General features: G+C 35.2%; 1 protein-coding gene across 5 annotated transcripts in view; it reads left to right on the forward strand.

Annotated features, from left to right (window-relative positions):
• TAPT1 (transmembrane anterior posterior transformation 1) overlaps positions 1 to 12,216 on the forward strand; it is a 48,669-nt gene that overhangs the window by 15,072 nt on the left and 21,381 nt on the right. For all 5 annotated transcript variants that reach the window (XM_052780413.1, XM_052780414.1, XM_052780415.1 and 2 more), the window contains 2 exons: positions 7,947 to 8,109; positions 11,935 to 12,070. In XM_052780413.1, coding sequence (XP_052636373.1) covers positions 7,947 to 8,109; positions 11,935 to 12,070 — 299 coding nt within the window. The remainder of the gene's footprint in view (positions 1 to 7,946; positions 8,110 to 11,934; positions 12,071 to 12,216) is intronic.

Below are 12,216 nucleotides of genomic sequence, written 5' to 3' on the forward strand. Positions count from 1 at the left end.
TTGTTTAACTATTTTAAAGTGTTAATATTGAATAAATAATACAGTTAGAAAAGGTTTGCTGTAGAATACTTATTCAAACTTGTAACCTCAATGCTAAAATACTTCTTCAGTACATTATTAGCTGAATAATAAACCTATATAAATGAAAAGGTTTTTTTAATAGTGTGAAGTACAGTAATGTTTATAGAAATAATACTGTTATCTTAAGAGTTTATAAATGTATATGTATGCAGGTGGTTAAGTTCATTATTGAGATTAAAATATCCATCTAAAGCATTATTGCAATTATAGTGTATTCGTATCTTCAGATTACTGTATCTGTGACATCAGTATTGGAAATTTTGTCTGTGCTAACTATGAAGGAGTAATTGTTTAATCTGAATTATTTGGATGAGACTATACTAAAGGAACCAATTAAAAATGCAGTAAACTGTAAAATCAAACAGGAAAAATGTATTCAATTCCTGTTGGTTTAAAAAAAATAAATCAAAAACCAAACAACTCTGCAAGGTGTCTGGAAAACCGTATATAATCAGACTAGTGAAGAGCTGAAGAGCACCAGAAAGCCTGAAAGACTAAGAAACTGTATGATAGCATATGACAGTCTGTGCAGAGCTAAGTTTAAAATAACGTATGCAGAGCGTTTATGCATCGGATCCTGAAGTAAATAAGTAATCACACAAGTATACTTGCCTACGAATTACTTTGTATACAATATAGTGGAAACATTGTTCATTTAGCAATGACAGTTGCTGAAAAACATATCGTAGACAATTGTAGTGAGATTATTTAGACTTTTTTTTTATACAGTAAGAACAAATTCCTGTTTGTCCTGGGGTGCGCTTTATGTTTCAAGTGGTTTAATCACTTTAAATTCAATAAGCAAGGTGTATTAAAACACTAAACACCCAATCTTGGGTTTTTTGGCAGTCAGTCACTTAAGCAAACTTCTGCATTAGGTACTTGTGATTTATAACATATTAAAGCCAAATATCAGTAAACTGTGATTTACTTTTAATAATGCTCTGCTTAATGCTAAGTAACTTCAATTGTACAGCTGTTGGAACTAAAAAGGGATTGGTGGGGTAGATGCCAATACACTGAAAGCCTTGAGCTGTTTTGCTTCTTTAATAACTTAAAGGAAAAATACTGTGAAATCCAACATGCTGTTTGGTTGAAACAGTCACAAACATTATTTATCAGTAGTATGACCATTTGTATGATCATAGTCCTAATGAATGATTGCACCTAATATTTTTCAACCAGTAGATGGAGACAGAACTCTTATTACTGTATGAAATGTGGATCATGGCCTTTTGAGTATGGTATCAAATAGACATACCTTGAAAATGACAGTCAGGTAACTAGTCCCTTAAACTTATTTAAGGAGACTGCTTATGACGAACAGTGGTTTTCACATCAAATTCTTCTTCACTGGGTAGCTGTTTTATGTATATCTTGAAATAAGCTTGACTCTTAATTTTGTAACACTTCGAGTGGATTTTCTTACAAATGTCACAAGTAATCATGAAAAAAAAATTAGGGTTTTGGTTTTTTTTTTTTGTTGTAGTTCCTAAAATGTATAGAACAAATTGTGGGTAACCAGAATATTCTAATTTGTAGTATTTTAATTTCATTTTATAGAACGGCAAAGTATTTCTTCCTAACTGTTTATATGGGAAGTTGCTTCGTTTTAGCTTTCTAAAGGGGGAGGACATACACAGATGCAGTGGTTTTCTAAACAGAGGAAAGACTTGGCTTTACACTTTCTAAATGTGCGTCAAGGTGGACAAACCATAAACTGAAAAGTTTGAAGCATGAACAGTAAACCTTGAGCTTATGAATTGTGTTGAAAAAAGTAATTTTTTTTCTGTAACAGACCAGTTTTCTGAATTCCTAGGTCTTGGTTGATATCAGTCGGTGCATTGTATAAATTTTGCCGTAATTTCACTTTCGACTGCCTCAAACACTGTATGATAAGCATTGAGCTTGGCATGCTGCTTCTTTTGGTAACTGACTGGGCTGAAACAGAATCGTGCTGTCGTGGAATAGGGAGGTATAGTAGTAAGGCTTGCACATCACTTTCTTATGTTAAAATGAATAATAAGCTTGTATATCCCCTTAAGCATGCAGTTGTATAATTACATTATTTGGAGACATAAGGGTTTGTTTCAGTGGAGATTTTCTGTCAATTAGTAGACGTAATGGTAAATGTACCCAAAGGCTGAGGAGTTTGAACATCTTGTTAAGTATATGCTGTAGAATATTGAAGGCCCTGCGTGTGTTTTTTGTGTTGTCTTAATTTTCTAGTTAGTGTTACAGTGTGAGAGAGTTTATCTGTAGAGGAATGCTTGGATTTTCACTCTGAATTCATACAGATTGAAGGATCATCTCATGTTTAAACAGCTTGGTGTATTCAGCGGTAGTAATACTAAAGCAATACAAGATTTTACATAGCGGATAATAGAAAGAGTGATTAAGCCCTACTCTTTACTGTTAAGGTACTTTGATATTTGAAGAAGTTTAATTTAAAAATTTGATTCCCTGGTAGTCTAGTCTGTACAGCTAAATGTGGGAACTTGAGGCTTAGCATAATGAAACCACTTGTAAAATTCTGTAAAGAGCATCTTGGAGAGCATGACTTAGAGCAAAAATGTTAGAAGTAATAATGGAATAATGGCAGAAATAATTACGTGAAAAGACAGAAATCGTATATCTTAATAAGGTGCATTTGAAGGACCAAATGCCCTGAATCCACGTATTTACTGGTTTGAGATGTGAAAGTTGTAATTGTATTCAGCTGTGTAATCAGCCAAATTGTGAAACAGTTCATGTAACATTATTTCTGGAATCCAGTAGGATATCATAGAATCGTTTAGGTTGGAAAAGACCTTTAAGATCATCGAGTCCAACCATCAACCCAACACCACGATGCCCACTAAACCATGTCCTGAAGTGCCATGTCTATGCATTTTTTGAACACCTCCAGGGATGGTGACTCCACCACTTCCCTGGGCAGCCTGTTCCAATGCCTGACAACCCTTTCAGTGAAGAAATTTTTTGTAATATCCAATCTAAACCTCCTCTGGCGCAACTTGAGGCCATTTCTTCTCGTCCTATCACTAGTTACTTGATAGAAGAGACCAGTACCCATCTCACTACAACCTCCTTTCAGGTAGTTGTAGAGCGCGATAAGGTCTCCCCTCAGCCTCCTTTTCCCTGGAAGCACAGGACGAGAGCACAGGACAATGCTGCTGAAAGGAATCTGAGCCCACAGAGCATGCTTTGTGCCGCAGTTACCCGGGTGCTGAATGCTGTCTACGAACTACATTGTCGATGAAGGAAGAAATTGATTGGAAATTGGAATTGCGAACTAGTTTGTAATACTGTTCAACATGTGCAAAGGGGTGCCAAAGGACCCAGAAATAGCTGACCTGTTATACAAAGATGATCCTGAAGTAATATTAGAGGAACTGCATCTTGGGCAAAGGCTCTCATGATACTATCTTTTAAAAGCAGAGTTCACTGAAGCTGGGAAAGTGTTAATATTTAATTCACTTCTGCAGCATCACTGTATGCCTGGGATAGCTTTGAAGGAAAAGACCAACTGATTTCTATAGAAAGATTCTACTGCTTGCTGTTTTGTAACTGGAATGATAAAATATAAAATAACATAGTTGTTATGTTCTTTATTTATTGTTCTCCTTTTCTCGTGAGTGAGAAAAAACACCCATAACTAATTTTCATGTGAACTTTCCCTCTGTATTTTGTCACACTTCATGCACAACTGTAAAAATACAAAGTCCTTTGAAATGAGCTAAGCTGTTTCAACTTCTCGTATCTCTATTCAACGGTTTCTAGAGTTGTACAGTAGCTCAGTATTGTCTAGTTCTTGCCTCTTGGCTCCCTACTTTCAAATGAGGTATTGAAAGTGTTCTCAGCACTATGCTATGTATTTCTTGTTTGTTTCTTGTCCTTTGTATAGTTGTCATAGCTGATACTGGCTTTTTTCTTTGTTTTTTAGAGATTCTGTAGTACTCATGGTGCAGATGAGTCTGTATGTGATATTAATGATGAGGTCTGATTACTTAGTGTTCAAGATAGTTCTGAAAGTACTTTTCAGTGTTGTCACCAGGTAGTTACTGGAGACAATAAGTAGAAACACATATTGAGAAAAATGAATGCAGAAAATGTAATGTGTATAATGCATGGGCTAAGACTTTTTATGACAGGAATAAAATCACATCAGCCTCTGTGTGTTTACATGTATTAAACAGTTTAATGCGAAGGATAGGAATGATTTGTGACAAATATATATTGAACCAATGTAAGTCTGATCATATACTAAAACTGCAATGTTCAGTTCTCACTGAACAGTGACCACGTAATTTCATAACTGCAGGCTTTGCAGGCAGTTCTGTGTATTTGCCAAAAGGTGACAATCATTAGACTTAATCCATTTGCTTGATTTCCTTGTCTTTGTAGGAAATAATTATCCCTATCCCATATTATATTCAGAGCCACACCTCAATATCCTTTTGTAAATGTTATTAGCCAGAGCAGAAAAAGATTCAGCTGCAATAAAAGTGCTTTTGTGGATTTATGCAGTAGTCATGGTTTTTCTCAATCAGAAACGTGTTGGTTGTAGACCATAGATTACTTGCCTAGTCAATATGAAGGGGTCTTTCTTAGTGTACAATGAAAGAACACCGGAATATGTTTTAAATGCCAGGATCTTCTTACTCTTTTCACTTTCTAGAAGGCAGTTTTCTGCACTCAGCCTTTGCAATAATCCCTTGTACTGGCCAGGGGTTAGAGATGTTGACAGCCCTTCTGTCATCAAACTGAGTAAATTGAAACTGAGGATATTTTTGTGACTTCTTTTAAAGATGTGTTCTGAAGAAGTAGTCACAGCACTATTGTTGGTTCTGCTTCTTGTGTGGATGAGAAGCACAAGAAGTTATTGCACAACTTTGAACATGAATAGAGTGTGTTTTTAGTTAAAACGTCAGAAAGAAGTGCAGTGTTTACTGCAGTTTTTTCTAGATGTACAGACTACTGAGAAACTAAATCCAAGTCACTTTGAGAGGTAAAATTCTCTAAAAACATTATTTTAATGTACTCTGTTCTACAAAAGCTTAATTCCTGTGGGGCACAGCAATCAAGTGTAGTTGATCTGACCCTTTTGGGCAGCCTTTGAATTGAATCATAGTGATAGTCAGTTTGTTCTGTACACAGCACGTTCTCAGAGTATCTTCATCTTTCCAGTGTATAGGATGCTGTGTGCAAGTTTGGATGCACCTTTATATGGCATTATTTTCTTGAGTTAGTTTTCAGAGTTGAGACCGCCTTTAGAAGAGCAGTTGTGCTCTTGATTGATGTAGTCTGTTTTTAGAGTTTGTATTCCCCTGTGATGGTTGCTATTTGCTTTTACATCGGCTTCACCTGAGTTGGTTTTACTCGAGTGTAGTCATACTGATGAAAATCAACACAGGCAGAAGAGCGATAGGGTTAACAGTACAGAATAACTGTAGCTTGTGACTGTACTGGTAGTCAAGCATCTGATGTTATTTGTAAGCCAGAAAACCTTTAACATGATAATTTTCAGTCTGTATTGATTTGTGGTCATCAAAGCGTTTTGCTGTAAGAATCTTTCTGGGCTGCTTCAGAAACTTCATAAACAGGTTCTGCTTACTAGTGCATTTCAAGAAGAGACCATCCCATTGTAAAAATTGGTACCTTGCCAAACTTTTAAAACATAGACTTTTGAAGTGGGTGCCTCATTTGCTAGTCAGATTTTCTCTACCATGTACTCATTACTTCTCTAATGATAAGGTAGGTGTTGGCTGGAAGAAGGAAGATACTAATTTCTGAGTAACAAATTCTGATTCTCTTTTTCAAATGCTAAGACCTGGTATTACTGTTGTGGAGTAATAATACCTCTACCACTTTATCCCAATCTGTATTGTGGAGGATGAGTGTTGGCTGGGAGACTTGTACTGAAATGACTCTGGGTACACTTCCAAAATTGAAGTAGGTTGGAGAAAAAGGAAAATACTGTGTTACTCAGCATATGAGTGGTAATCATAATTATGGGCTTGCTTAAATCCTGTAGATGTTTCAATATATACTGATATATTTAAATAAGTATAATCATTTAAGTCGGATGTAGTTAAATAGGGCAATAAACTTGCAAAATGTAATTTTGCAGGTTGGAGAGGGTGCATTTTTTTGTGTGTCATGCAAGGGCATAGTCATAGGTTCTTTAAGCAGCAGGCAAATACTGTATGTGCTGGAAAATGGACACTTTCCGTTTTCTTTAAGTTTTTAAGTGGGTGTTTCAGTTAAAACTCAATTTGTGGGGGAAAGGAAGAAAATTCACTGAGGCTTTTTGTCAAAGACTTAATCTGAAATAAAATGTGGTGTGGATACTGTTACTGAATGACTCCTGAAAGCAAGAAAATGTCTCTTAGGGAGAGAAAGCCACTGTAAGTAGTTCTGGTGTGCTGGACCAGGTTGAATTCTATTATTCAGAATATAATGAATTTTAATACAGATTATGCAGTAAAAAGTATATAATAAAAGGAGCAGTTGCTCTCTGTTCAAAGTGTAATACTGTAAAGCTGAGAGTTCTGGAAACTTTCTCGCTGCTACTCCTAAAATGAGCATGATCTCTTTGTCTATTGTAGAATGACAGTGTGTGGTTCCGTGAGTGTTATAATGCATGAATGCTGTCTTCAGGGCTTTTTTCTTTTGAATGGAAGACAACAAAGAAACCTGAAGTATAACACTCTAGCTCTAATGTTGTATTTAAATAGAACGAGTCAGGTAGATGGGATTTTTGACTTGTCTGCAGGGGTCTGTAGGATGTCTTGATTCCCAGAGGTCATAAGTAACTGTTCAGATGTTTTTTAAAAATAGCATGAATTTTTATCAACTTATTCTAATTTTTCTCTAAATGTGTTACCAGTTTATGGGAGCATTGTCTAATCTCTGGATAACCTAGTGATTTAAGAATACAGAAAACAAAAATTCATAACTTGCATTCTGCTAATTGGTTCTGACTTTTGTGAAATGTTAACTTCTGCAAAAGCCTTTCAGTGTATATTAAAAATAAATACACGTAATAGGAAATTATTTCTCTATTTTTTTTATATTTAATTCTCAAATAACCTTTTGATTTAACTTAAAGGCTTTTTAAATGCTTTGCTTCCTATTAATACTGAACTAAGTAAGACAAGTTAAGACTGTCTTGCAATTTCATTGTGCTTATGGCTGCTATTGTGGCAATTGAGATAAAACTATTTTCTTCCTGTAGTTTTAGCTTATAGGATGAAATTGTGTAATGATTCGTCTAATCTTCTGGGTTACTTGTGGGACTATAGATAGAAAACTTCTATATTGGTTCAAGATCAACCTCAAGCTCTGATGTCAAATTGTTTGCATTTACTGCTGCAGAGCTTAGAACTAAAAGAAGATATGGAATTGTGTTTAGAACTTGTTCCTCAGCATCTGGTTCATTATACTGAAATTGAAGATGACTGCTTCATTTCTTTTGGTTATAGCAAATACAATTTCTGTAACTGAGGAAGTCAAAACGATAAGTAGAATTGGCTGGAAGAGGGAAGGTAAATTAAAAACCAAAGGGTATGCATGCGGAAACTTCTTAATGAGTGGCAGCTCTTACCCAACAAATACAGTATTTTAACTAAATGGATGTGGCAGATAAGAGAATGTGATCCTGTTCAGGAGTGTGATCTATAAATGTGTATCATGGTCATGGTGTTCCTTATGTGTTGGAGTGAGGGGCCAGGAAAGGGACAGTAATAAACTACATTAAAATATATCCTTGATTCACAGCTTCTGTAAATTCCTATTGACTTGGTAACATTTGTGTTTTGTGGGTATATGACATTTAGTGGAACTTTTTGCCCTTTGTATTTCAGTGATAGACGTTTGCTACAACCTGCTCAGGTATGTGACATTCTCAAAGGAGTTATATTGGTCATCTGCTACTTCATGATGCACTATGTTGACTACTCTATGATGTATCATCTGATAAGGGGACAGTCTGTCATAAAGCTCTACATCATCTATAACATGCTTGAGGTAAGAATGTTGGCATCAGAATGTCAAGCATGCTCTTTTCAGACTATAAAATATTGTTTTATTACAGTATTTGTACTTACAATATGGCATGTCTTGTATTCTCACAAATGTGCACACACCCATGATAATAAGCCTAAATGCAGTGAAACAGACAAGTTCGTGAAAAATAAGTTTTGTAGATACTGTTTCATATTGCCTAGTTCCTAGAGCTTATTTATCAGTTTAGTTGAATGAAAATTGAGAACTGGAAATGGAAGAAGAAATGTCTTAAACTGAAATGTAAGAAGTGGAATGAATGAGGTTTTGAACTCGAGAAAAGTAGAAACTGTTGATTTGAAATAGTTGTAAGATCCTGAGAGAAAGCAGAGAAGGAATATGGTAGAAGACATAGAATTTGGTTTTTAATTCATTATGGAAGTATAGCTTTCATTGTGTGCAAGGACACATGTTACTGCTTAACCTTTCTCAGTCCTGGCTAGCAGACAAAAGCCTGAGTATATAAACATTAAGTTGAATGAATATAGTGAAACAAGAAAAGGAAATTCTGTTTTGAGAGGTAAGAGAAATTCTGGGCACAAAAATTGTTTCTGTTTTGTTATTAATGCAAAGCATGAGATTTTTAATTGCACTTCTATGATCAATGATTCACAAAGTAAATAATGTTTTCATAGCTACAATCTTATCTCCACCCTGCAAATATAGGACCTATTAGGAATACAACCTCTTGAAAGGGCTCAGTCAGAGCTTTGTACACAAGAGTTGTTATACCTAGGATTCTGGGATCCCTGAATAACCTATTAACAGTTGTTTGAACATCTGTCATAACTTTGAAGACTGCTAAAATGGGGCTACAGTTTGTGCAAAATCTGAATATTTTGTCTAAAGACATTTTTTTTTTCCTCATAAAATATGAAAATATTGCGTAAGGAACACACTTCATTATCCTAAGTGAAATAAATACCATACAAGCCACCTCAGTTGTTTATTCATAGGGTTTTGTTTCCTTTGATTTTAGATTCGCTGAAAAACATGTACAAATATTAAATTGGCACTGCATTACTATGTGCATTTTAGTTGTGTTGGGAAATAGTCATCCATATATAGTTCCATAATCTGTGAGAGATTATCACTTACTAAATAAATCTGTGTGCTCAAAATAGTGATTTCTCTTTATTTCAAGACTACTTCAAGTCACTTCTCTTAAAGCTGAGAAAGTACAGCACTATGTGCTTACCACTTAATTTGAAGAGAGACTGCAGTGTTTGCTGTGAATTGGAAGCCATATGCCATTCCATTTTGAATGAAGAGCTGAGTTTCTTTGCTATGTTTGGCAGAACCAAAAGTGTGTGTCTCAACTAAGAAGTGCTGCCTGAGTTTGTTTTTTTTAGGAAAGGGGGAAGTCTGTTACCACTCATAGTTATTAGAAAAATTGCACTAGACATTGAAGTTGAAGACAGTGTTTAATTTCCATGGTGTCTCATGAAACCCAACGTGCCAAGCAGAGGGCGTGTTCTTTAAGGGGCATTTTTACCATGGTAGGTTGCAGCCACAATATTGGCAGAAAATGTCATGGGATCCCACTGAAAGACCTGGTTGATAGTTAGCTTTCAAGAGTTTGAATATTGGCTTGCTTAGACTACTTCGGTGAATTTTGTTATAAGTCCTTGCTACTAATGCAAGCAATGCTTTTTAAGGAACTGTTAAATATGCTTTTTTTAAAGTAATAAACTTTATATTTTCACAAGTTTTCAAAATAGGAAGATCTTTTTAATTTAGTTAAATCACTGAGCAACAGAGATGTTTACAATGTCCTAATGTTTTCGGCTGTTGGCAAGTCCAGGGAATATTGTCCTGGAGAGATACGAGGAATGCAAAATCTTAAAACTATGTGCTGAATGCTCCAGATAGACAGCCTAAGGGGAGCATTCAGCACATTTGGCTTAAATGACACTTTTCTTTTTTAGATTCAGACCCACCGGCTCCTGCTCCTTGTGAAGCCCCAGTGTGCGTTATGCTGGTGACAGCACTCACCATGGAATTCTGCTGGAGCCTGGAGCCGGCATGTAGGGTTTAGGTAAGTCATATTTGGAAAAGCAAACAACAATATTGTGTGGTGGGTTTTAATATTTTCTATACTGTCAGCTAAGAAACAAGGACTGCTTAAATAAAAGGAAAGCAAAGCCACCATTTTATCTATTAAAACCCTCACAATATTGTGAACAAAAACTTACCAAACTCTAAACGTTCTGTAGTTGGTGTTACTACACCAGGTGTAATTACTCAATGGGTCATCACAATGAGCAGGAACCAAATAATGCAGACCATCATAATTTGCAAAATTTAAAAGCCGAAAACAATACCACTGTAAATATCTCTCAAACTGATGGGGTTTTGAACTTCAGATCTGTGATAATTCATCAGCATATGGGTTTGTTCATTTTATTTCATAGGTGATGCTTAAAGAGTAGCATATAGTACAGTTTACTTGAGACATCCAGTAAAAATTTGTTTTAATTCAGCCTTCGTATTTTAGGAAACTTCAATAAATGTTGGCTTGAATAAGTTAAAGTGTATGACTTCTCTCCCTTCAGTATATTTACCTTTAGAACTCTTAATTAACAAAGTCAGGAAATTATCCCAAATCTAGGTTTACCTATGTTGTCCCAAGAACTTATTTTCTAGTTCATAGGTATGGTTCAATATTTGCAGGTACGTTGTGCACCTAGTTCTATATTGCTATGTATTGTTTTAACATGTTCAAAATTGTTGTCTTACAGAAAGACAGTAATAGAAAATATCAATTGTCTTTAAGTAGAGATAATCAGTTTTTCGTATTCAACTATTTCCGTTTGGTTGAGTTAGTAAGCAGTGAAAGGTATCTCTTTTTTTCTTTAGCCAGACATGTGCCTTGTGATACCAAATATAATTTTTGAAGTGCTATTTCTGTTGTCCTGTGCCGCTTAGTTTTAAAATTATTGAACTGTAGTGTATAAGCAGAAAAAAAAGTCTTTCCTTGTAATGATCTTCAGTTTTACATGCTTGCTGATGATAAAGTGTTGAGAACTGGTGGAACTCCACGTGACCGTTCTTGCTGTGGTATTGAATTACAAACTCAGATTGCCGTCCATGGTTTTCGTGTCTTCAGAATTACTGCTAGTTTTGTGTCCTACTTATGCATATATTCTTTGGGTTACACTTCAGATGTTTGTAGTTTTTTCAAACTAATTTTCCCTTTTTGGCAGAATTTCTAGTCCCTTTTGATCACTTGCTGTTGTCTTACAGTACTTTTAATTCTGAATTCTGCTTTATGCAGAGATTTGTATTTAGTATATACTTGATTCCAAGATGTAAGGAAACAGTACAGCCAGATCTTAATTTCAGTCCTTTTTGTACCTGTAAGCTGATGATGTTCCCTATCACACATTTGAAATTCACTTTTCATTATTTTTTTTCCCCTATTAAACCCAGAGGGGTGGGAAAAAAATACTGAAGATATTTTGATGCAACATACGTGTTGCTTTATCAAAGGCTGAAGTTTAAACTGTACTTCGATGTCTTCGAGGACACATTTAAGATAACATTACACGGTTATATATTGTAAATACTGTTGAAAAGGGGATAGTAAATTTGAGAAGGAAAGTAAGCTGCTGAGTATACAAAAGGAACGGTATCACTGTGAAATCCAGAGTGGAAATGGAATGAACAGAGATGAAAAGTGATGAATAGGTGAAACTTTTTTTATGTTGAGCTGTACTTACGGCAGCACATTCAAGTGTTGGAGGGAAAAATATTGCTTTAAGTCAGTAAAAAGTTCTTCATATTTAGGTGGCTGATCGTCTGTTTTCTTCATTTGGACAAGATATTTTGGATGCTCTTTATTGGACAGCTACAGAACCTAAGGAAAGAAAAAGAGCTCACATAGGTGTGATTCCTCACTTCTTCATGGCAGTGCTGTATGTCTGTATCCTTTTTCTTCAATAAATTGCAAAATTTTCTAAATTAAATTACATAGTAATTGCTCTGCATTGTTTTATTTTAATATATTTGAAAAACTGATAGTATTCCTAAATCAGTGTTCCTTTACTTTCAAAGGAAGATTGCCAGTAC

This window comes from Harpia harpyja, chromosome 2, assembly GCF_026419915.1.
Source record: "Harpia harpyja isolate bHarHar1 chromosome 2, bHarHar1 primary haplotype, whole genome shotgun sequence".
Taxonomy (NCBI): domain Eukaryota; kingdom Metazoa; phylum Chordata; class Aves; order Accipitriformes; family Accipitridae; genus Harpia; species Harpia harpyja.